Source organism: Barbatula barbatula (genome assembly GCF_947034865.1).
Source record: "Barbatula barbatula genome assembly, chromosome: 6".
Taxonomy (NCBI): domain Eukaryota; kingdom Metazoa; phylum Chordata; class Actinopteri; order Cypriniformes; family Nemacheilidae; genus Barbatula; species Barbatula barbatula.
The window spans coordinates 26,377,563-26,403,444 of record NC_136765.1 but is presented as its reverse complement, the minus strand read 5'-3'; the positions used below and the strand labels follow the sequence as shown (position 1 = coordinate 26,403,444).

At 42.9% G+C, this 25,882-nt stretch overlaps 6 protein-coding genes across 13 annotated transcripts in view; 3 read left to right on the top strand and 3 right to left on the bottom strand.

Moving 5' to 3' along the window:
* Positions 1-1,440: 1,440 nt before the first annotated feature.
* Positions 1,441-3,793, top strand: dnaaf2 (dynein axonemal assembly factor 2; the record flags this gene model as incomplete). Its single annotated transcript, XM_079459394.1, is given in 4 exon segments — positions 1,441-1,588; positions 1,591-1,715; positions 1,717-2,664; positions 2,753-3,793. Coding segments are annotated over 4 exon segments (1,695 nt in total), but the record flags the coding sequence as incomplete, so codon positions are not given.
* On the bottom strand, positions 3,523-6,227 carry lrr1 (leucine rich repeat protein 1). 2 transcript variants are annotated; one of them, XM_079457985.1, is made up of 5 exons: positions 5,951-6,186; positions 5,724-5,901; positions 5,516-5,614; positions 4,564-5,291; positions 3,523-4,159 (listed from the first exon to the last, which is right to left on the bottom strand). In XM_079457985.1, exons 2-5 carry the CDS (start codon positions 5,886-5,888, stop codon positions 3,904-3,906), a joined length of 1,248 nt encoding a protein of 415 aa, XP_079314111.1. In that variant the 5' UTR covers positions 5,889-5,901; positions 5,951-6,186; the 3' UTR covers positions 3,523-3,903. The 2 variants fall into 2 exon arrangements, with proteins under 2 accessions (XP_079314111.1, XP_079314110.1); XM_079457984.1 differs by having other exon boundaries at positions 3,556-4,159; positions 5,724-6,227.
* klhdc2 (kelch domain containing 2) lies at positions 6,170-10,559 on the top strand. Of its 2 annotated transcripts, none has more exons than XM_079457978.1 (14): positions 6,170-6,245; positions 6,520-6,726; positions 6,804-6,874; positions 6,950-7,067; positions 7,581-7,693; positions 7,987-8,068; positions 8,183-8,266; positions 8,353-8,433; positions 8,523-8,581; positions 8,664-8,773; positions 8,852-8,924; positions 9,002-9,086; positions 9,321-9,373; positions 9,457-10,559. In XM_079457978.1, exons 2-14 carry the CDS (start codon positions 6,532-6,534, stop codon positions 9,629-9,631), a joined length of 1,299 nt encoding a protein of 432 aa, XP_079314104.1. In that variant the 5' UTR covers positions 6,170-6,245; positions 6,520-6,531; the 3' UTR covers positions 9,632-10,559. The 2 variants fall into 2 exon arrangements, with proteins under 2 accessions (XP_079314104.1, XP_079314105.1); XM_079457979.1 differs by having other exon boundaries at positions 6,198-6,381.
* On the bottom strand, positions 10,095-17,676 carry nemf (nuclear export mediator factor). Its single transcript, XM_079457974.1, has 32 exons — positions 17,153-17,676; positions 16,978-17,046; positions 16,779-16,881; positions 16,560-16,685; positions 16,331-16,479; positions 16,185-16,252; positions 16,004-16,093; positions 15,851-15,924; positions 15,699-15,769; positions 15,537-15,612; positions 15,122-15,262; positions 14,841-15,049; positions 14,582-14,761; positions 14,233-14,296; positions 14,063-14,151; positions 13,887-13,990; positions 13,744-13,806; positions 13,274-13,386; positions 12,932-12,989; positions 12,764-12,822; positions 12,486-12,603; positions 12,155-12,353; positions 12,015-12,057; positions 11,888-11,937; positions 11,669-11,813; positions 11,509-11,586; positions 11,271-11,441; positions 10,853-10,885; positions 10,611-10,723; positions 10,492-10,535; positions 10,333-10,412; positions 10,095-10,248 (listed from the first exon to the last, which is right to left on the bottom strand). Exons 1-32 carry the CDS (start codon positions 17,209-17,211, stop codon positions 10,159-10,161), a joined length of 3,129 nt encoding a protein of 1,042 aa, XP_079314100.1. The 5' UTR covers positions 17,212-17,676; the 3' UTR covers positions 10,095-10,158.
* mok (MOK protein kinase) lies at positions 17,278-21,525 on the top strand. Of its 4 annotated transcripts, none has more exons than XM_079457981.1 (12): positions 17,278-17,682; positions 17,980-18,094; positions 18,214-18,303; positions 18,375-18,445; positions 18,528-18,606; positions 18,686-18,734; positions 18,823-19,001; positions 19,081-19,182; positions 19,697-19,870; positions 19,978-20,098; positions 20,325-20,516; positions 20,628-21,396. In XM_079457981.1, the coding sequence occupies exons 1-12, from the start codon at positions 17,652-17,654 to the stop codon at positions 20,697-20,699; spliced, it is 1,275 nt and encodes a 424-aa protein (XP_079314107.1). In that variant the 5' UTR covers positions 17,278-17,651; the 3' UTR covers positions 20,700-21,396. The 4 variants fall into 4 exon arrangements, with proteins under 4 accessions (XP_079314107.1, XP_079314106.1, XP_079314109.1 ...); XM_079457980.1 differs by having other exon boundaries at positions 17,548-17,682; positions 20,325-20,522; positions 20,628-21,344; XM_079457983.1 differs by having other exon boundaries at positions 17,637-17,900; positions 20,628-21,525.
* The window catches only part of wdr20a (WD repeat domain 20a), a gene marked incomplete at its 5' end in the record, with an annotated part of 9,976 nt that continues 4,099 nt past the window's right edge, over positions 20,006-25,882 (bottom strand). Inside the window, 2 exons of one of the 3 annotated variants that reach the window (XM_079457976.1) lie at positions 20,006-20,138; positions 23,469-24,746. In XM_079457976.1, coding sequence (XP_079314102.1) covers positions 20,133-20,138; positions 23,469-24,746 — 1,284 coding nt within the window. In that variant the 3' untranslated portion in view covers positions 20,006-20,132. Of the gene's footprint in view, positions 20,139-21,449; positions 22,625-23,468; positions 24,747-25,882 lie in introns of those variants that run through there. The other 2 variants (XM_079457975.1, XM_079457977.1) reach the window with 2 other exon arrangements.

The window sequence follows — 25,882 nt, the reverse complement described above, 5'->3', positions numbered from 1 at the left end:
GTGTCTGTGTAACTCAAGTTTATAATTCACGAGGAATATAAAGTGACATACGGTCGCAGGATTAATCCGCGCATTTTAAACGCCGCGTTAACTTTCTGCTTCAGTCTGCGTTCGTCCATCTTCATCTGCTCCCGCGAAATCACCAGTTCTTCTTCTTCTTCTTTTGACTAACCCCTAACTGCTGTATTACCGCCACCAACTGGTATGGAGTGTAGATCAAAATGACTTTCCCTTTTTTCTTATATCCTTTTCCACAAATGTGTTATTCTTAGATATTGAAAAATAAAACTATAACATTAATTTCCAGAATTGTTTAAAAAAAAATCTCCTAATATCATTTGCTTTTTTTCTAGATTTTGCCTTAGAATCCGTCTTTCTGACTCATATTTCTGACAGAATAAGATGTTCACATTTTCTTCTTAAAAACTATTGTCTTTTTCACTCAGGCTTTGGCATATTGAGATTCGGATGTTATTGTGTTTGGAGGAAGTCATGATTATAGTCTTCTAGTGGATACAGTAAGTCTCAATATCTGATATTGCATCAGTTCAATGATTTTATGATTTGTATTGTAGGGCCATTATAAAGATATGCTTGTTTTCCAAACTCAGACATACTTACTGAGGCGGTAATGTCACTAGAATGAACACGTCATTCTTCTTGGTTAAGTTGAGTCTTAAAAGGTTTAGTTTTAATTGGAAATAAATTCAAATCGTTGTGTGATGGTTGTCTCTAATGAGAATCAATTAATAAAATGTATTTACACAGATTATTTGAGGATTTCATTGCAAACCATGCCACTGTTTGGCAGATTGGCTGTTTACCACCAAAACTGAAACTTTCTTTAGACCAACAACATGTGGAATAAATAAATCACTCAATAAACAAAAACTGTTTACCATGACTTCATTTAAACAAAAGTCACTCTGATATAAATGTTCCAGCGAAAAATATGGGTTACAAATGCAGTTGCGTGAAACAGGGAAATCTTGAATATAACTTCATCATCTCAGGTCAGAGTCAACATTATAGCATTATAATGCAACACCTTCTTGTTTCTCCTTAAGATAAACTGTTCCATATTGGTTTTGTCACAGGTGAAGAAAACATATTTATTTCAATCATTTTTAGCATTAAGCGGTTCTAGTGGCGTTCCTTCCTTATTCATAAACACATTTCTTCTGTTTCGTGATTATCATTATTATAATAATGTCAATGGTGACGTCAGAGCAGAGCGAGGTGACGTCTGTCTCTGTTGTCTTATCCGGTTTCTATGGTAACAGTCGCAGAGCTCTGTACTGAATAACTCGACGTTTATTAGTCATTTAACTCGCAACATATGAATATTAGTATTTAGTGAATAACAATGGAAGCGCTGAATTTGACACGCGATGAAGTCCATCGATTGAGTGACGCTCTTAAGACGAAACTTTCCGTCAGTTGTTGAGTGAATACGCCGCAGAGATCTCGAACCCGGACAACAAGAGACAATACGAAGAAGACATCAAACAGCTCGAGGCAGATCGAGGCATGCGCGTGCACTTTATTCACCCTCGAGCGCATCACGTGTTAAAGTCGAGCAGCGCTGGCGGAAATGTTTTATTAATGTGTGTTGCGATCCGCTCGTCGATAAACCTTCATGTGAAGCGGCTCGAGACAGACGCGGTAATGCGGGGCAGAACTGGACTTTACCCTACAGCCTGACACCCGGCATGACCCGATAGAGACGCCAAAGGAAACGCGTGCGTGATTTATGACGCGGTTTTTCATCCGGATGCGCTTCACATTGCGGGAAAAAACGCGAGATTTATGAAACTCATCAACAGCACAGCCATCAGAGGGATTGAAGACTCTTTCCAAATGAAACTGGACAGCAGCAAAATAAAGCTTCTGAAGAGCAAGTACAAAGGTGTTCCACATCCGGCGGTGATCCGCAAGCCGACACTCGAATTCTTCAAACACGAGCAGATTAAGAAGAGTGAGCAAAACCTGCCGTTTCCATATCCAGATGTGAGCTCCACTGATCACACAGCATCCTCGCTGTCCAAACAGCCCATTCAACCGCATTACACCTTGAAATACAGGTCACTTGTTGATTTACAAAATTACAGATACTCGCGAGATTCCACGTCCAGCGCGAGACCCAAAGACATCGTGGTCATCGTGGATTTACCGCTGCTCACTTCAGCACGTGATGTTGATGTCAATGTGACGGAGAGACGACTCGTCCTGGAGACCCAAAAACCTTCATATCAACTGGAGCTTTCGCTCTCTTATCCTGTGGATGAAGATAAAGGAGAAGCGAAATTCAACAAAACAACAAAGCAGCTGACATTAATTCTCCCTATTTTACCAGTGAAGAACACCGAATCACCTCTAGTGACATGTGACGATGGAGATGAAGAAGAGAGAGAATCTGATGATAAAGAAAAAGAGAAACCACACAAAACCCAACACACAGATATTTTAACACAATCCACAAGTGATGGATGTGGGCAGAAAACTGTTGCAGTAGAATCGCTGTGTTTATCAAAGAGTTCTGGTGTTAATGAAATAAAACCAAACACATATGATACGAGCATCAGTATCATCATGAATTCAACAGATCTTGTAATCCCAGACGATGAAGAAAATCTTTCCAACATGAACATCAATCCACATAAGGTCAGTCATTACCTTATTTATATTTACATAGTGGCAAGTATTCAGTCGGTTATTCAATTTGATGAAGACACATCCTTTTTTTCTGTAGATGACGTCTGTGAGAAAAATCGGCACCCATGTGACACCAGATGAAGAGTTTGTTAAAAAGCAAACACAGAAAACAACATTTGGGGCCACAGCAGCATTTGCAGACGACCAACTGATGTCATGCTACGTTGACAAAATATATCAGAATTCAATGGCAAATAAAACGGCAAACGTCTTCCCAACACATGAAGATGAGCCTCGGAGTTCTTCTGATTTAACCAAACCGGTGTCACAAAAAACAGAGTCCAGAGAAGAGCCAAATACTGCACTGAATCCTGGGGATGACACGACTGACATCTTAAATAAGGAAATCCAGGTCCAATCAAAGGAATCAGCAGACGTTGACAATAATTCAAAATCACATCTTGCAATTTGGAGAGAAGCCAAATCAGACAGAGGAGAAATGATTATTTGTGACCACCAGACTTCAGCTGCTCTGTGTTTCCAGAACTCTCTGTGTTTTGATTTGGACTGATGAGGGTCAATGCATCAAAGCTTGAAAATTCTGTCATGCATGCATTGTTTTGTTCTGCTGAACACAAAGACAGATATTTGGGAAAATGTTAGCAACTGACATTCTGCTGTGCTAGTCAATGATGTCCCAGTAATGAGTTACTAACATTCATCCGGATAACGTTTTGTGTTTAACAGAACAAAGAAATGTTTTCAGGTTTGAAACAACTTGAATGATGATAGAATTTCATGTTTAGGGTACTGCAGTGTGATTGTATTATTAGTTCCTGTGGTTGTATTAGTTCCTGTAGCCTAAATGTAATGATCAATAATCGTTTATTAAACATTCTTAGTAGTTCAGCCACTAAATTTAATTGTTTAACCAACATAAAAACTTGTTTAAATCGATGTATGTAATGATATTACATCTTAGGAAAATTGTGTCTTCATTGATAAATACATATAAACTTAACTTTAAAACTTTTCTAAGTTTATCACAAACTTTAAGACTCTGCATTTAGTTTTAATAACTTTTATTTGTTTTACAATATTTATTGTGATGGAGGAATGACCACAAACTCCTAAACATCCACTTAAAAAGCAAATAAAATAAACACTGAAAAACACGAGCTGTTGCTCAAGGCAAGATTTCTGTGGCCACAAACTCACACAACATGAGAAACAGTGAGGCCGTGGTCATCATCTCAGTCCGCGCTGCACACAGCTGTCCATGAACTCACAGTAACACGCGAGCGAGCAGAAATGTCTCTGCACCGGAGCTTCTGTGCCGCCCATGTTGTCCACTAACACAACAGTGTGAGACACGAGATGCAGATTCATGCTGACGGCTGTCTGTATGTAGGCGCTCACGCACGCTCGCCCGCAGTCGCATGCTTTGCAGAACTCCAACTCACCACACAAGTGGAAGGGAATGATGTGAGGTCCATACGGTATTCTGCAATCAACAAAAACATGTAAATGATCATTATTACTTTTGTGAAAACATTATATGACATTAGTGCCTGTTCCACACATACTCATTTTTTTTACGAGCCCATGTCAACAGATTAGATTATTCATGCGGTACAGCCGTGCAATGATCGTTTTATGCATCGTCAAGTTTATTTTTGCTGTACAGCACAGACTGATTTAAAGCCATAGCGCACATATTAAGCCACAGATTGGCAAACGCAGTTCATGTGCAAGCACATCAAGTGCATGCCGATTCCGCAGCGCATATGTACTGTATAGGGCCAGCAAACAAACTATGTGTGAATCAAGCATAAATGGCTTTTAAATCTGCTTCAATGGAACGTGTCACTGATATGCGAGTCAATGAGTAGCTTCATCAGCCCTCACCTGCGGTCCACCACTGCGCGCAACGTCAGCTCCTGCAGCGTCAGCGGAAAGGTCAGATGGATGGTGTGTTCCAAAGCATTTGCTTGAGTGAAGGGGTTACCAAACAGATCCAAGTTTTCAAGACTCAGCTTTCTGAAGTCTCCGGGAAGCACGTTGAGCTGGTTATGAGCACCAGTCAGGTATCGCATCTTCGTGAGCCGCCCAATATGAAAAGGAAGTCGCACCAGTTTGTTATCGTCTAGTTTGAGGTTGACCAGTTCTCGCAGCTGGCAGAAGCGAGCGGGCAGAACCTTCAGCTGGTTCTGACTCAGGTCCAGATGCTGGAGAGACGCCTGCAGAGTGGAATCACACAAAGCATCACTAAAACTCTCCAGATGATTGTTGTGAAGAATTAATTCAGCGAGGAAGGTCAGGTCCCCGATGGTGGACGGCAACGTCTTGATGTGATTGTTGCTGAGATCTAACCTGCGGAGAGCTTTGAGTGAGAGCATGCGCATGTCCACCCTGGATAGCTTGCAGTAGGACACCTGCAGCTGCTCCAGGGAATATGGAAAGTTAGACGTGAGTGGGTAGTCCTTCTTTGACAAGATGGTAAGCTTCTTCTTTGGTTTCTCGACGTCTCTGGCCCGGGCCGGCGTGAGGGTGGAAAGAGCGAGGGTGTCCGTGTCGCTTCCCCGGTGTGCCAGTCGTGCAGCAGAGAGAAAGTTTTTTAAGCCGTTGATATCGGCCTGCAGAAGAAAAACACGAGAACTCTACATACAGCACCAAACGAATTACATCTCAATTAATAAAGACTGAGTGGAGAAAAATAAGACATTTGCACAGAATATGTCTCCTGTTATCTGTGAATCAGGTCACATTAGTGCAGATAGGGGTATACATGTCAAAAACACATCAGCTGATGAACACAACACACATTCAGTTTATAACCTTTGTCAGATCTCATTCTTACTTTACTCAGACAGATGTCAACAGCCGGTTCCTTGAGTCGAACTGTAGCTTTACCCTCTTCAACAAACCACGTGAAGAACTTTTCAATATTCTCCTTCAGCTGGACACAAAACATGAATGTGTACTTTAAGAACCGAGTATGATCTTGGGCATTGAAACGCACTGAAGCATTACATGATCATGTCGGTACAGGAGATGAAAGGTCTTGCCTTGTACTTGGATCCGCTTCTGTCTTTAGCTGTGCAGATCAGTAAACACAAACTGTCCACGTGTTTCCCGATGGATAAAACCGCTCGACTCGATTTGCCTTTATTCTTCATTCCGAATGTCGGCAACATCCGATTAATAACCTCCACATCACACTGCAACTTCATCCTGACGCTGGTTCTGACTCTTAACTGCTTCGCATTACTGGTTTCAGTTATGATGAAAACACATCGATCCCCAATTGACCGAACCTGTATCGTTAGATGTGAGCTTTCTCCTGCTTAAACTCTGAGATTAACAATCCAACTCTTTCATAACTTAATAAGATATAATGAGCAAAAGTAAAAAGTCGATTAAACTAAATGATCCGTTAACAAAAGTCCGTTTTAACGATGTTTCACGTCGCGTAACACTAGCACACAACGATCATAGCTCCGCGCGCTTCTATACACACCGACTACACATGCGCAGAACTCACTGACCTCACAAATATGGCGACGTAATATTACCAGCGGGTGTTTCCGGTCAGTGCTTTATACAATAAAATGGCTTTACTAGATTTCATGACTCGATTATTGAACACAGGGGAGGGTTGCATCAGTCAAAGGAACAACGCGATCAAGCGCATGATTGATTACTAAAGATCAGACACACTAACCGGTTATTACCAGTGATTATTAATGCGACACGCAATATACAACCAACACGTAGCTATTGATAAAGCGCTTTCACTTATAGAGTTAACCTCCCCGTCTCTCGCTTTCTCTCTGTGCGCGTGAACGTAAACAAATAATGTAGGAAGAAGACAACATGCAGAACATGGATCGTGATGATGAGAGGGGTTTGGACTGGGAACATGAGGTGAGAGACATTCAATGGCTGGATGATGATGATGATGATGGTGACGAAGAGAAGAGGATGTTGTCCAGTAGGCGTCCAGTGCAGCGCAGCGGTCACGTGGCGGTCACTGATGGCACCTGTATGTTTGTGTGGGGGGGTTATAAGGTCAGTCACACTCATTTAATGACCACCTGCAGTGAAATCTGAACATGTTTCAAATGTTCTCGCTGTCATTCTATTAGAATGCTGAAGCTGATGACTTGTACCTGCCAAAGGAGGAAATCTGGATATACAACATGGAGACGGCAATATGGTAAATTGACACTTTGGGTGGAACAAAAGGGTTTGTACTGTTGAATATTTTCACTAATAAGAGATTGACGTGCAGGAGAATGAAGTGTTCATATGGTGATGTACCGGACTCCATGTCAGGCAGCTGTGGCTCGTGTGTGGATGGCGTTCTCTATCTGTTTGGAGGTCACCATGCCAGAGGAAACACTAATTCGGTAGGAACTGGTACTCATCTCTCATGTGGGTTAGGTTACAACTTACTGTACTACTACAGTTTGAACTCAAGGTTGGAGAGTTGGACCTGTAACCTAAAAGATGTGGGTTTGAGTCTCAGTATCGACAGGAAGTGTTTGTGGGGCGGGGGGGGGGTGAATGAACAGTGCTCTCATTACCCACAACTGAGGTGCCCTAGAGCCTGACCCCCGATCACGGAGTACAATTTCAGTAATGGAACAGCACGTGTACTTAAAGTCACAATGAAATCAAACAGAGAAATCCTAAGTGTTATTCCAGAACCCTTTACACTCGGATATATACGTAACGAAAGAGGTCAATCGCAACTTTCATTTCATGGTGACTTTAAGTATCCATTTTCATTGCTCTTTCAACCACTGCTGTGTGTGTGTGTGTGCGTGTGTGTGCGTGCGCGTTCTGTGCATTCTGAGCATGTGGGATTCTTCACTTCAAAAACAGACTTTTTACTGCTTCTGCTCTTTGGTGTCCTGTAGGTATATCGTCTTCCACTGAGAAGCCGTGCGTTCTGCTGGGAAAAGATGAGTGATTTAAAAGGCCTGGCGCCTACGAGTAAAGACAAACTGGGCTGTTGGGTTTACAAAAACAAGTACGTGTTTATGAATCTAGCAGAAAGTCTTTCCGTAGATCATTTGGACAGACCGCGGCGAATCATCTTTGTAGGAGACAACCTCACCCTGTCTCTGTAGAGATTCACTCTTGTCTCAGAAGATCCGCAGCAACATGTTTTGGTGAAGATCAAATCGGAAACAACAATCACAATGTTGTTCAGCATGATAAGGATATTTGCCTGAAAACATTCACACGCTGCAAACGCACTTTAAATGACAGGCCCAGTTACTTTTTTCCTTGTGCTCTAGCTGTTATCGTTTGTTCACACAGGCTGGTGTATTTCGGTGGCTATGGCTACGCCGCACCACCCGGTCACAGAGGAACCTTTGAGTTTGATGAGAACCCATATATGGTGAGTCGCTGTGTGTTTCTACACATTACATTTCAGAGAATAGATTTTGTTTCTGTAAAGCTGAATTGAAAATCAATTAAAGTGAATAATGAGCATATGATGAATGTTTTTCAGGGAAATCATGTGGGCAGAGGTTGGAACAATCACATTCACATCCTGGATCTCGAGACTTTGACGTGGAGCCAACGCATCACAAAGGTTGGAACATTTTGACCGATTCATCCATCTTCATCATCATCAGCTGTGATACAACAATGTTGACTGTTGTCTGTATGTGTGAACAGGGAAATGCTCCGTCCCCGCGTGCTGCTCATGCCTGTGCCACGCTGGATAACAGAGGTTTCGTCTTTGGAGGACGTTATATGGTGAGAGATAGTGTAGTTGGGAACGCGAAGATTCGTTTTCCCTGTTGTGCAAATGTGATTCTGTGTTAAAAAGTGTCAATATTTTGCAGGATCATCGTCTCAATGATTTCTACTACATCAGCATGGACACGTGGACATGGAGTGAAATGTGAGTTGACTGTGTTTATAGCAGTTGAAAGGTGATTTGAAATTTTGAGAAATCAGTATGCTTAATTGCCTTTTGACTTTAGATGTTTTCCTCAACACGGTCCGACGGGTCGCTCGTGGCACTCTCTGACCCCAGTGTCACCTGATCATCTCTTTCTGTTCGGTGGCTTCACCACCAACAGAGAAACGTTGAGTGAGTGACTCATGCAATGCGATGTTTATCTGCCAAGGCAAACACGCCTGCGCTTCATTTGAGTGTTTGTTTTTCCAGGTGATGCTTGGATCTACTGCGTCAGTAAAAATGAGTGGAAACCATTTAATCATGAGCACGCGGGACGTCCCAGGTGCGTCTGTGTTCTGATGTGATGTGTGACGTGTTTAATGTCCCATTGACCAAGAGCTTTACGTGTGTTTTCTACAGATTGTGGCACACGGCGTGTTCGGGTCATGACGGTGAAGTATTTGTGTTTGGAGGTTGTGCCAATGATCTCTCTCATGGACTAGCGGTGAGACTTTACTCTCAGAAATGAAAGAAACCTGAAAGTGAATCATTTCATCAACTAGCAAATAGATTTTGTTCCTTTTGTTAGAAATTCATTCTCATCTGTGGTTTTAACATTTTATAAAGCCCTTTTGTCTTAACTGTAAGTAACTTCAAATCCTAGTTGTGTCAGATCTATATTTACACCAAACATGAATCTGGTTCTCGTTGGAATTCATGAATGTTTTCATGTTTACAGGCTCATAGCAATGATCTGTTGATATTCAGCGTGCTGCCCAAATCATTGCTCAGGTGAGGCCAGGTTAGGTTTTCACTAAAGCAATACACCTGTGTGAGTACGGTGTGTGTGTTTACTGTGCTGTGTGTATGTTCAGGTTGTGTTTAGATGCGGCTGTCCAGTACAGAAAACAGACGAAGCACATGTGGGATGTTTTACCCAAACATCTGCTTCTTCAGCTCAAACAGAATCATTGGAGATGCTTGAAGATCAAACAAGAACAAAACCTTTCTGTCACTTTACATGATGACAATCTTTATTTTATCTTATAGTTTGAGGGTGAAACTAGATATAAAAAAACTTCAGTGATGTTTGGGCCTGAATTTCATGTAGAAAAAAAAAGATTTACAAAAGAAGATATCTGGTCATAACAAAAATGTTATTTCAATTTATGAACCCACATTCATTAGCTAATATTCCTGTATTATTGTTGACTTTTTTGTGGTTACATTACAGCGTATAGATTAAAATTAGCTCGACCTGGATTTATTGTTGCTATAAATACATGCGCAGTTTTAAGGGGTTTAGCTATTTCAGCAATTTCTAGGTTATATTAATCATTCATTACCATCTCTTGTACATAGACGACATGTGTTATATGAGTAAAATGCATTTTATCCTTAATCCTGTAAGATCTTCAGCTCATAATAATGATAACAACGCTTCTTTAATGGGAAGTTTGTGATGCACATAATGTGATGAAAGGATTATTTTTCAATAGAAACATGAAGCACCTTGTGTTCGGTTATAAAACATCATGTTTATTGTAAATATTCAGTCTTTCACAAAACAGGTCAAATCATTTCTGGGATGTCCCTTTCTTTGCTGCCAGAAGATTAGGAGCTGAAACTTTCACTTTACCAGGAATATTTCTGGACAGATCTGTGTCCTATGAAACAATGGTATACAGTTACACCAAAGACTAACAGCAGAAATGTCATCAGACTGACATTAAAAAGGAAGCTAAAAATACCTTCACGCTCCGAAACAAATCTTTTTCTCGTGTGCTGGTGTCTTTGCTTTTCATGAAGCTTGACACAGCGGTGCGGGCAGCTGCGGTAAACAGATCACATCTCTCATTCCACAAGCTAAACTCTCTCACACTGAAGTTAGACACATAAACAATGCTTACCTTTCCCTTTTTTCTGACTTCCAGGGGTTAATTTCACTTTGTACCTGGAATTAAAACAATAAGACATGAATGTGTGTTTGTGCTCATTCAACCAAACTAAAAAGATCTTGAAAACATACTTGTAATTGGAAAGCGCCATGTAGGGAGCGCATACAGGCACTGCGAACATCAACACATCATCTGGGTGCGGGAGGCTGGTCAGCCAGTCCAGAATATTCTCTCCGTCCTGATCCTGATCATTAAATCACAGGATACTGGATCAAAAATACAATCTCTTCTCGTACTGTAAGGCATGTTGATTGTGTTAATTCAAACTAATACAACAGCAGATGTGTGTCATCGTGGGAATGTTGTCATTCACCTCAGCTGCCGGATTCTCCACATCATCCGTCTCCTGCGACAGAAAGAGACAGTTTCAGTTATAGATCAACATAAATCAGACGTCTCCAAACAGGTGCTGTAGAACTTGATTCTCTGCCAGAAATTATTACCACTCAATAGTATATAATAGAGTTGCAACAGAACGCAGAGTGATAAAATACAAGAGGATTCGTTTTTTTCCATTTACAAGGAAACGTCCGTGAACGTAGACACTTGTCGACCATCAGATGTGATCTGTGTTTATGCTGCATAGCTGCGGTTAACATTTCAACTAAACCCTTTGAGCAGATACGTTTGATCTTTAAGCACGTGTGTGTGACTCAAACTCTTGCGGTGACTATATTCACAACCCACCCGTGTCCAGTGTTAGTGTTTTACTGCAATTCATGTAACGTCACCGTGATTTTCTCATCGTGGACTTCAGACGGATCTTCTGCTGCTTCACTTCTCGTGATGATTTCAACTTTCGGTTTCACCGAAGCTTCCGGGGGACATTTTCTCTGCAGCTCTTCCTTCACTTTCCCTTTCTTGTTCTTCTTGGGTTTCTCCTCTTTGGCGGTTCCTGCAGACTGTTTTCATCAGGTGTGAGTAAATCGTTCATCTGACAGAACACAGTCAAAGAAGAACAGTACTGACCCCCAATAACTTCATCATCATCTCGCGATCCTCTTCGTCTTGGTCTTTATATTTGTCCTTCATCTTCTTCAGTTTTTTCTGAGAAACAAGAGTCATGACAGGTGTTACTTCATTTCACACGTTACACTGCAGCGTGACACACAGGTGGGTGTTCTCTAACCTTTTGGCCTCTCTTCAGCGGCTGAACCGCTGCTCCGCTCTTACATGTCTGTGCGCCGGCAGCCACGTTTTCACTTTCCAGCTGTTTTACGTCGGTTTCTTCCAAATCCTCTGTGATCTCGTGTTTCTGCTTCTTCTTCATATCCCTAATGTCAGTGATAGACATTCAGTTAGTGTTGAACCTTTTAAAAGGCTTTCCTCAAGGTTTGTAGCGCCTCACCTCCTCTGTTTGGCCGTCAAGTGTTTATGGCAGCGTGTTTCTGTGTTCACCTGTAAGAAAACATCTCACATTAAGTCTTCTGTCATAAATCAAAGCTGAATAAAGCTTTTCATTGGCTGTAACAAACCTGATGTGGAACATCCTGCTTGAAAGCAGCACTTTGAAGACTCCTGCAGTGAGAGAGATGTCATCAGCACGAAATCAGCAAAACACAACCTCTGACCCCGGCGCATAACCCACACTAAACACAATCTCTTTCTGAATCACCTGTTGGGCTGCAGGTGTGACAGTGAGATGTTGGTGTCAGGAAACTGAATCTCGTCGCTCTGATCCTCATCGGTTCTGTCCTCCGTTCCGCTGCAAGTTTCTTCATCTGCTGTTTCACTGTCATCTCTCCGATGATCTTCATCCTCTTCCGCCGTCCTGCCTACAGACTCCTCCTCTTCCTCCTCACAGCACTCGTCACCTGACGCACAACCAACACGTTTACACCATGTCTACACAGGGCTTGTTCTGTAATGCGTTCTATTGTGGCGTTGCATTGCGCCGCGTCTGGTGTTAGACGTATGAATGAAATGTTGAGAGTTTGTGTTCACACCTGATAGTTCATCTCCCTCCTCCTGCAGATCTGCAGTGGACTTCACATCGGACTCGTCCTCCTCCAGCGATCTTGTCTTCCTCTCTCCAAGATGTCTAAAAACGCTCTCATCATCCACCTAAATCAAGACCAAGAGATGTGAACGTGAATGCTTACGCATCTGAGGGTTCCTGTCCGTGCACGGCCTCGTCTAGCATGTAGGCTATGCCTTACCTGTTGTGTGCGTTCGACGCAGAACTATAAATTGGGCCGAATTGTAATGTCAACAATGTGTTTACCTTGAACAGAAAGCCGAAACCCATGATCAGATATGATGGGGGCAGAAAGTTCTTCTTCCCTGAGAAATGTAGAAGATATATTTCTATAACCCTAATCCATGTAGATGAATGACATAAAACTCTGTGAAGATCTGGTGAAGGATAAACACACATCAGACAAAAGTTCACCTCTGATCATGAAGCTTCCAGTGGTCAGATATTCTCCTGTTGGCGCCGTCTTGGACACCTGTAGAGAAGACAACACGAAGACGAGTGTCAGCTCTCACTGGAAATCAAAACATAAGAAGTGCAAATTTCTATCCCATGATGGAGCCGTGACTGCAGTAATGTCTTAAGATCAGACCTTGAACATCAGAATGGGATGAAACGTGACTCTGCTCGTGTTAGTTAGAGTGTTTTAAAAACTACTGATCTACTGTAAATCAAATAAGAGAAGAACAGAGCTGCAACACACGACCAGCTGCTCTGAGTAAATGGACAGCTAATAAAGTGATTACGGTTCATTTTTACCTGATGGTGATGGACCCACCACGCGCTGGTGATGACTTTAGCGTCCCAGGCTGCGCTGTAGCAAACAGCCATCGTACCCGCCTCAGTTAACGTCCGAGGAGGAACCGGCTCACCTGAGACATCAAAACATGAGCACAATGACACATGCGAGCGCACACGCAAATGTACCGTCATCCAGAACCCCAAACTCATACTGTATCTTCAGCCACTGAGGAGCACAAAAAACACTTCACCGTGTCTCTCTCACAACACTCAGAACATGTTCGGAGGGAACATGCTAACTTTATTTAGCTTTAAAATATCTCCTCCTGTTTGGGTCTTTAGCAAATGCTAGAACACCGTCGAGCACTCCTCATATTATTGCCTTTACGCTTTTCTGAGCGTCTGCTAAATACTTTCAAAGGTTTCAGTGTGTTTGATGCTCTAAAACGTGAACTCGTGACAGGTGTATGATGGGAAATGTTCAGCACCAGACGGGTTCTTGATCACACAGCTCGTGGCTCCGTGCAGATCCGCGTGAATGTAAACGTCCCCTGAGAAAACAGTGCGCACACAGTTAAGAGAAGCACGGACAGCTTCAGCATCATCAGAGCAGAAGAAGCTTCTGTCACACCTGATCTCAGATAACGTTTGACTATCAGCTCATTCTGCTGCTGGTCTCGTCCGGCAATGATCAGAAAGTTCTCGGAGCTGATGAACCACAAAAACTTCTCAAACCTGCCAACAAATTTGTGGAATCAGAAGAAGAACGAGCGTTTTATTGTACGGCGACAGAATCTTCGCAATTACCAATAAACCTTTCTGGCCTTCTGAATGCTGGTGACGGTCTGCACGTCTTTAAGAGTTTGTTTGGTCTTCTTCTCAGCCGATTTGAAGGCCTTTGGGTCAAGACAAACACACAAGGTTCAGTCAAACAGAAAACACTGTCGTTCTGAGCCTTAAGTCTGAAGTCACATCACCTTGTGAGCCGCATCAACAGTCTTCTGCTCTTTCTTGGCTGCGCTTCTCTTGCTGTCGTAATATCTGGGGGAGACGTTCATATGTCACTACAGGGAGGTCAAACCCTCAGGGCATTATATTGAGCCAGCTGTTTATTTTTTATTAAACCTCTCCAGACATCAGACACATATCAGTCTATACACAAGCTTTCTATTTAAGATGAGCGAAATTAACATGCCTTATATATGTGACGAAGGATTTCTTTGAATTGAAATGCCAAACCAGCAGCAGTTACAACCAACAGATGGAGAAGAGATATGATGCATGGAATCAGCCGACATGTGACGTGTTTATGAAAAACAAACTCACTTCTTTGCATTGGCATAAGCAGAGAGATTCAGATCCACATCCACTAGAGCCACTCTGCTTTTCTCAATCTTCCCTTTCTCTTTCTTTTTATTCTTTTTTCCCTTCAGCGGCTCGGATCCCGTCGCAGCCGATGGTGCGTCCAAATCCTCTGCCTCTCCGTCGGAACCGGCATACGGATTCCTGGAAGTGAAATGGACATGGGTTTGAAGTCCTGGACAACATGCTTACGAGGGTTTAAAAGCCAAACAGGTTGTCGTACTTGAGCAGCATGGTGATGTGATTGCTGTGGAGTTTGAGTTCTTTGATGGCACAGGCCACAGGGTCACCGGCCACCTGAGCTTCTTTAACAATCAGAGCGATTTCAGCCCAGTCAACCTGATTGGCCAGAGCGCTGCGTACCACCTGTAGAGCTCGATCCACCGTCTGAAGATTCATCTCCACCAGCTCGCCCTTCAACCGCTCCACCTCCTACAACACAACACAACACATATAAAGACTGAAAGAACAAGATGTGTGCTAAAGTGAGAAGATCCGACTGACCTGAGCCTGATGAAGAGCTTCCAGACGTTGCTCGTGATCTCGTCGGACGTTCTCCAGCTTCTTCAGTGCTTGTTTCTCCTGCTGAAGCGCTTTCATGTCCAACTTCTGACCCTCCATTTTAGAGAAGAACTCATCCACCGCCTGTAAACAAACACAGATTCGAGGCGGTTTTTCCCGGACAGATAGGGTTAGATTAAAGCAGGACTAGGACTCATTTTTAAAAACATACTTTACAAAAAAACATTACTGTGTGCATCTTGAGACAAAACAATCGCACTGATCTATTTGTTTTATCTAAGATCTGCAGATCCAACCGCACTGAAGTTTTTTTAGATCAAGACATTTAAGTGAGTCTGGGACTTAGAGACGCAAACCCAGATCACCTGTCCAGAAGAACTGAAGGAGCAGGACAAACCTTGTTAAAAGAGTCCAACTCAACATATGGACTTTTCTCATGCTGACAAAAGAGAAATGGATGAAATTCTTCATATCTGTGAAAGAAAAGAAAGCCAATGTTTATCATGAAAGAGAAACGTGAATCACTTTCCATGAGGAACACGATAAGACATCGTCATACGTGAGGAGCTCCTCCTCTGGTTTCTCTGGACACAAACTTCGCTTCTTCTCACTTCTCTGTACGATGAAGCCCTTCAGAGTGGACAAAGAAAAACTATCAGTGTCAAGACAGGACAACATATTCTTCATTGTTCCTTACGCACAAACACACACCTTTCCAATGAAGTTTGCTGTTCTTTCCATAAAACCTTCAGCCATCTGCAAAGCTTCCAGGATTTGTGGACTTTCTGTAATCGACAATATAGTATCTTTGAATTCTGTTTTGAATAATAATGACACACTGTTAAAACTCCAGATGATCTTTACCTCGAGTGACATCAAACTGGCCGTCGACTTTCATGAGGCCCGGCAGCCCAACAGCCATGAGACAGTGTTCAATGAGCGTCCCGCCGTACGCTACACAAACACACAACATCTTCACATGATGACAGCTCTTAGAAAGCACTACAACAGATATCAACAATAAATAATAAAGATGAAAACATACTCAAGTGAGGATTCAGAATTCTTTTCACTTGTTCTCCATTCTGACATTTAGATAAGATGTCAGTGAGTCTGGGATGAGAAATAGCACTTTAAACAGTCATACAGAGGCTAATAAATCACACACACACACACACGTGACGGGTGTACCTCTCCAGACTGATGAGCGGCTCCGGCGGTCTGGCCTTCTCTACTGGATATCTCTCCCTCACCGCAATCTTCACATCTTCAGCCTCTGCCGTGCGGAACCGAAGGAGATTTAAGATGGTGAACTCGTGGTCTGTCAGAACAATGTTCCCCTGAGAACAAAACACGGATTGGCTTTTCCGTTCAGGACGTTTCCTCAAAAGGAATAGAGCTGTAAATGTGAAGCTCTTACTCGATCATACAGCTCCAGGATCAGATGATACGCCGCCTCGTCCGATCCAAACTGAATGTCCAGGATCCTGTCCACACCGAGCTGTTTGATGTGCACCAGACGTCTGGACTTCAGATGCTTCCGACACTAAGAAACAAAATCACATCAAGCCTCAGAGAAATCAAAACAGCGAGCGAGCGTCTTCTAGAAGAGTTGTGTTCATGTTTACTGAAGTTTTACTTTCATGGCAAATCCAGACGGCATGAGATTCTTCGGCCAGTCAAACTCAGTGGAGTGAAGGCGAATGCCAGACTCCAGCAACAAGACAGCTTTAGTGCCCGGCCTGAAACACACATAGAGTCATCACAGAGAGAGAGGGTGCGTGTGTGCGTGCGTGTGCGTGCGTGTGCGTGTGTGCGTGCGTGTGCGTGTGTCTCACTTCTGCAGTTTGATCAGGTAGGTTTTAGTGTCGATGTCATAGATGTTGTTGACTCTCATCCCGACACAACTGTACACAACACAATCATCGTGAGCTCATCCACAACAACAGCAGATAAAGATGACAACAAAATCATCAGGTCAAAGGTCGTTAGCGATCATAACCTAACTTTTACCTGACATTGATCTCTGCGATCACGGCTCGGATGTCCACCGTGTTGAATCTGCTCTTCATTGTTGATTATTATTATTACTGATGATTAATTATTGTTATAAGTTTCTATTGAGCTCAACATCTGACACACGACGGTGTGCGCGCTTACTTTGCGCATGCGCGTCTGTTGGCGTACGGAAGCCCGTTTGTGTTTTTACAGAAGCGGACAGCGCGATAGAATAAGAACAGCTAGACGATTATAAAAACAAATATTAACGATACAAACAAATCTTGACAAGACATCGTTACAGAATGTAATAAACGCATAATAACAAAAAAATAATAAATTCTAGATGTGATGCAACAGCGGGAGATTTGTCAAGATGACCTGGTGAATGTTTTCGCTTTTACATGCGACACTTTAAACGCTTTCGAATGAAGAACGTGACGTGACGTGACGTGACGTGAACGTGCAGAAAAGAAGCGACAGTTTGAAAACACACGACACGACCAGATGATCGATGGAGCGCACGAATCATCTGACGAGCAGAGGTGACCTCACATTAATCCTTTAATATCACGGTTATTAGTATCAGCTCTGGAGGATGCGAGGGGTCAGAGTTCAGCCGCGCGCCGTTGCCATGGTGACCGCTGGCCGCATGACTCGTGCTGAAGTTCGCCGATCAGTTTCATTTATTGATCAAACATTATTGATGGTAGAATGAAATATATTTGAATGTCACGTGGTGTGATTGTCTGAGGAATGAACCGTGAGTCGCTTCGTTGATTTATTTTGTTGTCGTTCTTGCTGTGGTTGTTTATTGTTTGTTTGTTTGTTTGTTTGTGTAGATTATAGAGTCATCAGGAAGATCGGAGAGGGAACTTTCTCTGAGGTCATGAAGGTTCAGAGTTTGAAGGACGGGAAATATTACGCCTGTAAAACCATGAAACAGCCCATAGACAGGTGTGACGTCATTCGACACTGGACGTGACCTTGCGCGTGCGCGTCTGCACACATCTTCAATGGCAATTACAGTAAACTATCATAATGACGTGTTCTTTAATGTTATGGATTGTTGTCAGTGTGGATCAGGCACACAGTCTGAGAGAAGTTCAAGCCATGAAGAGACTCGGTCCACATCTCAACATCCTTCAGCTTCACGAACTCATTTAGTGAGTAACTCTGTACAAACGGGAGTGTGTTATTGAGATTTGACAGATGGTCACAGTCACGTGTTTTACAGCCATCAAGACTCTGGAACTCTGTCATTGATATGTGAACTCATGGAAATGAACATGTATGAATTGATTAAAGGTATAGTGTCACAGTCAAACATACCATAACACAACGTTGGGTGTGAATAGCACCTAAATGATTCTCACATGTTCACCTGCAGGGCGGCAGCATCCTTTGGCCGAGAGGAAAGTCAAAACTTACATGTATCAGTTGTGCAGATCTCTGGATCACATGCACAGGTGAGTCTGACCTGAACTCCATACACGTGTGTGACGTGATCACCACGCACGCCTTCATTTCTGTGCATCTGTTTTTCAGCCATGGAATATTTCACAGAGATGTGAAGCCAGAGAACGTCTTGATCAAAGCAAGTAAAACCTTCAATAAAAGTCACGCGCGAATGAACTCATGATGAAAGATTGTCATTTGGAATATCTGATGGCTTTGGTTTCTAGAACGATGTGCTGAAGCTGGCAGACTTCGGCTCGTGCAGAAGCATCTACTCCAAACCTCCTCACACAGAATACATCTCCACCCGCTGGTACAGAGCGCCTGAATGTTTGCTGACAGATGGACATTACTCGGAGAAGATGGACATGTGGAGTGCCGGATGCGTCTTCTTTGAAATCCTCAGGCACGTGAGGGCATTAAACGTGTTGTGTGTGCGTGTGTTTTGTCGGTGTACACTGATCCATCATTTCAATGTCTTACAGCTTGAGTCCTCTGTTCCCTGGACATAATGAGTTGGATCAGGTGAACAAAATCCATGATGTTCTGGGCTCACCAGACAGCACCCTACTGAAGAAGTTCAAACAGTGAGAAGAAAATCACGTCACTCTCTCACACATGCAGCAATGACCCTGTTTGTTTGAAGCTGCACGTTGGGCTTTTCTAGTAGTAGAAGTCAGTCCTGTCCGGAATGCTTCACGGACATTAATCCGGTGTGTGCGCCAATATTTTCAACTCTGTTTACACTTGTGAGCGGATCGCTAACACCAGAGCGCTGTTTCCAATCACGAGACGTAATATATGAAATTCAGCACATTTCACCAGGTAAAGAGAGGCCTTGAACTCGAAAGGCCATTGCACATCGAGTCCGAAATGAATAATAAAAAATAAATACGACCTCACGTTGTGTCAATCACATTTACACACTGCCGCCGATATTTTCGTCCGTCATAAAAATATTCAGATTCATTTTCCGCGTTTTTCCACATCTGTGGCAAGAAGACACCGTACAAACTGGCGCCAAATACGGGAAAAAACATCGGACATTTTGGACTGCATGTGCAAAGACCTTAAGGTTCTTTTTTGTTGTGTCTTTTAAAGATCACGTGCGATGCGCTTTGATTTTCCACCTCGCAAAGGCTGCGGAATTACTCCTCTCATTCCTCACTGTTCTCCGGCCAGTCTGTCTGTGCTGCACCTGATGTTGACCTATGACCCGGAGGAACGCATCAGCGCCCGCGCAGCACTGCAGCACACCTGCTTCAGAGAACTGCGGTAAGCTGCAAATAACAGAAGAAACAAACACCACTTGAGTCTGGAGGGGATTTGACATCAGTACAAGCATCGCAGCTTGAACTCTGTGTTTCTCGTGACCCTTGTAGAGCGGCAGAGAGAAAAGCAGCACGGCTGCGGAAGGTCATCGGAGCCACGGAGGGAGAGTCCAGCGGGACGCCAGCATCTGTCGATCAGCTGTGGCGAATGACACGGCAGGGCAGAAGACAGGTACCGGCTCGCTGAATGACACCATCACACATTCCTAACCCTAGAAAACAAACATAAATGTGTTTTTCACTTTAAAGGGACAGTTCACACTAAAATGACACTTCTGTCACGATCTACTCACCCTCAAGTTGTTTTAAATCTGTATTCATTAACTTGAGGGTGAATATACATTTTGGGTGAATTATCCCTTTAAAAAAAACTTTACAGATGAACTTTTTCTCTGCAGCACCTCAGGCAGCCCGGCGACCCTTTAAATAGACGAAAGGCCTCCCACTTTCCGTTGGAGCTCCCTAAACTCAACGTTGTGGTACCGACTCCAAAAATCCCCTATCCGGTGTCCACTTTCCCTGCTCTGACCATTTCACACCGCGGCTCTCTGCCCGCCATCGCCAAAAAGTGCCACTCGCGTCTGACCAAAGTAATCGTATGAGAAATCCAGAACAGCTTCACTATAATGTGTGCAGGTGTGTTATGAATAACAAATGAATGACGAAGGTGTTTCTTCTTTTCTCTGTCCTGATCTGAAAAGCCCAAGGAAGAGACACAGTGTTTCAAGAGCTACTACTTGCCATCGCTAGAACACAATCCGGACGGCTACTAGACTCTGAACGCAAGAAACAGCTGATTTCTGTAAGGCCTTGCTGCTCCGCGTATGCGCTCACATCACGTCACGTCTGTTCACTAATGTCATTTCACGTGCTAACATACACAGAACGTTCTTAAACTGCCAAGAGTTGCATGGGGTTACTGGCAGACATATGCAAAGAATCCCACATACAGAATTTGAGTTCTGATGTCTGTGCATTACCTCATCTCAGATGAACTCAGTCAATGAATGTAAAGCTACAGACGTTCATTCTGCATTAAATTTCACTTTCGCTCGAAATGACCGAATCTCTGTAAATGACGGCAGGTGCTGTGTGTATCTGCAGCCCTTCCTGCTGTTATTTCACACTTCATAGTTTAAGAGATTTTGTGGATTCTTTGATGTTATATAGACCATGAAAAGCTTTCCTCATCAGTGCTGTTGTGTCTCCACTGTCAAACCACTCAGATAATAGCCTTAATGCCATGTTTTAGCTTTGTAGTAGTACGATCCTGTGAAACCGAAAGCTACTACAGTATACTGATGCGCAAAGCTTATGAAAATACTACCAGACCTGAATGATTGTCGCAATACAAATATTCTGTAAATGTCAAATGAAACTGTAAAGCTCTAAATAAAACAGACGCACGATCCATCATCAAATATAAAAAGCTTTTCAGAAAGGTTTCATGTTCAAATCATATGAAGGCGGCACAAGCAACACAAGTGTCACACTACAACGACAACAAATCAGAAGACAAAACGCACATGGAGGTTTTTTTTTTAATGAAGAACAAAATGTGAAATGTAAAATGTTAATCACAAAAATATGACTACGTCCACATCACCATTCCGTTAGTATACATTTCATTAACATTGATTGCTAGTCACGTAAAAAAGGGAACGTTACTATAACCTTTAATAGATTTCTACTTTAAATCAAGTGTCTTACTGTCTAGTAGCTTTTTCTCTTAGTACTACAAAGAATGACTTTGCTGTCGTAAGCCAAACATGAACTCTGGGATCTCTTTCGTAAGATTTTTCTTCATTTGCTAAACTTCCTGAGCTTCACACATTTTGTTAGCAGAATCTGAAGGTTTCATCTTTTTCATACTTAAAAGCTGCTATATGAAAATACATTTGGATGAATTTTATATACAGAATATAAACAAGAAATACAGGACACAAAAAGAAAGGGGGAAAACTGCATATTTAAGATTGTTTTAATATATGTATCTCCGCTTTAGAAATAGCACTATTTTCTGAAATGATGACAAAACTTTCACTAATGGTCATTTGCATTTTGCCCCATTCATCACAGATTTACAATATAATACATATAGTACAAAGCAGATTTTATCTGAAACAATATTAAAATAAATGCTCAATAGATACAAAGTTTGAATCGTAATTCTCCACAATATACCGCTCTGTGTGTCCTCGCACACAAAGGTAAAGCCATTCTCTTCTAATATTAAACTATTAAGTGCAAACTTTAAAAAACTATGATTGCAGCATCCAGCTTTCAATTTCAAGACAAGAGGATATTAAAGTCAAGAGCATCGTCAAGGCTTTCCCAAACATGTACTTCTTTTTTATAGTAGTTACAAAACAACCAAAATAAAATCAGTGCAAAGTTTTCAACGATGGGGTTTGAATCTAATCCATATGAAACCTGATTAAAAGGAATTTTGGGATGGAAGCGTTGGCTCTGGTTTTTCCCTCTTGATGAAGTCAAGCTTCAATACAGAAGAATCATGTGAGCTTCGTTTGAGAGTGAAAATAAAACCAGACCACACGGTGCTGCCATTCCACCGATGCACAAACGTTCACGGGCCGACAGAATGAACCGAGAGAAAAGAGCGGTGTGATGTGACTCTTAGCAGCTATACGACGGTTCCGCTGGGTGAGTTCGCTTGATTCTGCGATGTCAATAAACCCTGAAAAAAGACAATTTGTGGGTTGAGCAGTTCAAACATTACACATACAACAATTGAGTACTAAAGAAGGCTGAAAAGATGAATCTCGTGACGTGTAATACTCCATATCATTAATGGAATAGATCACTCAAAAAAAGAAAAGAAAACAATCTTATTTAGACACCCCTGTGACGTCACTAACACTGATTGTTTTAAATGAATCCAAATTGGAGGAGCTTAAGAAAGACCGACGTGGGATTAGTTTTACACATACATGTATCAGCAGTGTTATTCTTATAAACAACAAAAACTTTTTGGACCCAAATATCAAGATAATAGATATTGTTCTGTAAATGAATAAAGGTTCATTTCAAGTTTCAACTGAATTTGTTATTGAGATGTTCTTCTTTAAATGATATTAGAAAGAATCGGCTGTATGCAGTGACCCCCATTTGGATTTTGACCATTGTAAATGGGTACAGTTCTAGAATTAGCACACTGAGGTTATCATATCTATGGGACTGTACCATACAAACAGATTTATTAGGAACCAGAATGTAAAAGGATATTAACATGCGTTACAGGCTTGCAAACCAAAAGTGCTTTTTCTCATTTGTGAAGCGCAACCGTTGGCATATAACGCAACAGGATTGTCAACAAATTCTACTCACATATCCAACAAATTTCGGTGTCAAAATAAAATAATGATGCCGACATCCTTCACCTGCTGTAATTAGGTTGATTACTCTTTAAATGTTCATCCAGGACGTGTAATATCTTGGCTTTCTTCATAGACCGCAAACAATAAATGAGACTTTTGTTTGAGATTTCAGACAAACTCATCAGACGGAAGAGCAGCACTTACCACTTTGCCAGGTCTCGCCCACGTGCAAATAAATCCCTCCTGACAAGCAGTGACAATACAGTCTTCTAGAAAGATCAGAACGGTGAGTCTCTCGTGTGCGATCTTTTTACAGATGAGAGGTTCAAGCAAGGGCACGTCCTCCATACGCGGGCAGAGCTGCGTGCCCAGCGTTTTGGCCGGGTCTGTTTTGGTTTTGGTGAGCAGGTTGAGTTTATCGCTGCTCTTGCTGCTGATGTGACCCATGCTGTGGTTCCGCTTGTGATCTTTGTCCATGTGCCGGTCTTTGCGGTCGTGCAGCGAGAGCGTGGCGAACTTGCTGACACCCGTGGCAACGGGAATATCCGTCACAGCGCTCTTGCCGGCACCGGCCGCTGAGTGCGGTAGGCTGTTGGAGCGCGGCAGTGGCGCAGGGAGGGAATCGCCTGCTGCGATCCCACCGGGATTGGTTGCCGTGGTGGTGGAGGTGGTGGCGGTGGCTCCGGTGCCGCCGCAGGTGTTCATGACATTGGTATGCGTTCTGGTTCGGGACAGGGGCAGGTGAGGAAACAGTATATCCTCCGTGAGGTCCCACAGGCAAAGCTGAGTGTCCTGCCCCACAGAGCCAAAGCGGTACGTCACGCTCACCGGCCGGCTGTCTGTGGAATTGCGCTTGGAGAGCCGTGACTGCGTGCTGTTGGCCCGGTCACGACCAAAGTTGATTTGATCCTGAAAGTCCTCATCGCTGCCACTGAACTCCATGGGGTCGCTCTCCTCCACGCTAGTGGTGTAGTGGTCAAACGCTACCACGCTTACCCAAGACTTGTGTCCGTGTCCACGTGCGATCACCCGACAGTCCGTAAACGACCACACGGTCACCAGATCGTCCTCACCGCCCGCTACGATGTACTTGCCATCCGGGCTCCAACACACGCAAAGGAGTCCCCCGAAGTAGCTCTTCATGGTCCCGTGCAATTCCACCGCGTCAAAGTTGAAGACCCGCAGGAATCCGTCCTGGCTCACGCAGGCCAGGAACTTCCCGTCGGGTGAAAAGGCAAACTCGTTCAAGGCCCCCTCCCCTACCGTCCACTTGAGGAGAGGGTTACGTGTGGACTTGCTCTTGCACGTGTGGACGGCGTAGTTCTCGCCCTGCTTGAGCAGCTGGTAATGAGGAGCCGTGGTTCCGCACGTGTGCTCCACATTATACAGGTACATGTTTCCGCTGGAATGAGCGACGAGAAAAAGACTCTCTGAGCCTGGCACCCACTTGACACAGGTTACTCGAGATTTGTCTATAAGTCTCTGAGCGGAGGAAAAGAAAAAGAGACAGGGAAAACACAGAGCACATCAGTTAGATGTGAAGATTATGTAATAAGGTATGGGAGGCTGTGCTATATTGTGCGATGCAAAGCGGATTGCCTGCAACCACTACAACTGTGATTTATTCACAATAAAGCACTAGCCTCTCGTACCTTATTGCTTTGAAAACAAAAGTCACCACACATTACAAATAATAAAGCCAAAAAAGATGTATCCATGCCACTTTCATGAAGTAAAAACACTTAAAGCAGGAGTCTTCAACGTTTTCCGGGGCAAGGACCTCTTAGATGAGCGATGCATGGAGCAGGGACCCCCTTATACTGAATGTGTAAACAGAGCTATTTAAATAGAAACTACCCTTATTGTCACAGCACTTTTACGTGAAGACATTACATTAGCACTATTATGCATGTTAGGGTTGCACATAAACACTTTTCTGTGTATTATTAATATAGATTGTTTGACTATTTTAAAGGATTTACAGCATCATACATTTTCATTTAACTGTGAGATGGACAATTTACTCGTCCTTAATGGCACAAAGACTAGTCTAGTGGAGGCAAAGGTCGTCTCTGGATGTGAAAGAAATCAGTGCAGATGCATTCTGTTGTAAAAACAGGCCGTTTTATTAAGTGACATTCTTCTTTTCTTCTGCTTCTCTGTGTGTTGCAGCACACACCGCTATTCTATCATCCTGAGCTCTGTCGTCTTTCTCATAGATCAGCATTGTCATGCCTGTTACACCCAAATTCACAAGTTTTTTCTGCAGAGCATCATATCAGACAGCAACATACGATGGGTCCGCATTATTTAGAACTTATTTGAGGTGCGCGTTTCATTGGTTTAAAACTCGTACGATAGTTTTGTCAGAGTTTACAATGCAGAAGCGGAGTGGCGTCATTTGCCTGTCAAATTAGCTTTAACATATTTCAACAGAAGTCCAGAAATATATGAGAATGAACTTTATTTGCACACAACTTCTTTCATGTGTCCTCTAAACTTATCGCAAGGGAGACGATGAAGCAGATGTAACGTTTCTTCGATCGCATCTGCTGCCTGAATGGATGTTTTTGTCTGCATGCAGGTTAAAGTTGCAATAAGCGGGAGCTTCAATGAGG

Coding starts and splice junctions, on each gene's coding strand:
- mok (XM_079457980.1), top strand. CDS start 17,652: ATGGAGCGCACGAATCATCTGACGAGCAGAG. Junction 18,095..18,213: donor ATGAAACAGCCCATAGACAG/GTGTGACGTCAT, acceptor GATTGTTGTCAG/TGTGGATCAGGCACACAGTC. Junction 20,523..20,627: donor CGCGTCTGACCAAAGTAATC/GTATGAGAAATC, acceptor TGATCTGAAAAG/CCCAAGGAAGAGACACAGTG.
- klhdc2 (XM_079457978.1), top strand. CDS start 6,532: ATGCAGAACATGGATCGTGATGATGAGAGGGGTTTGGACTGGGAACAT. Junction 6,875..6,949: donor AACATGGAGACGGCAATATG/GTAAATTGACAC, acceptor ATTGACGTGCAG/GAGAATGAAGTGTTCATATG. Junction 8,267..8,352: donor GGAGCCAACGCATCACAAAG/GTTGGAACATTT, acceptor ATGTGTGAACAG/GGAAATGCTCCGTCCCCGCG.
- lrr1 (XM_079457984.1), bottom strand. CDS start 5,888: ATGAAGTTGCAGTGTGATGTGGAGGTTATTAATCGGATGTTGCCGACA. Junction 5,292..5,515: donor TTGACATCTGTCTGAGTAAA/GTAAGAATGAGA, acceptor TTTCTTCTGCAG/GCCGATATCAACGGCTTAAA. Junction 4,160..4,563: donor CGCGCAGTGGTGGACCGCAG/GTGAGGGCTGAT, acceptor TGTTGATTGCAG/AATACCGTATGGACCTCACA.
- nemf (XM_079457974.1), bottom strand. CDS start 17,211: ATGAAGAGCAGATTCAACACGGTGGACATCCGAGCCGTGATCGCAGAG. Junction 17,047..17,152: donor ATCGCAGAGATCAATGTCAG/GTAAAAGTTAGG, acceptor TGTTGTGTACAG/TTGTGTCGGGATGAGAGTCA. Junction 13,807..13,886: donor CAAACGTTATCTGAGATCAG/GTGTGACAGAAG, acceptor CTGTTTTCTCAG/GGGACGTTTACATTCACGCG.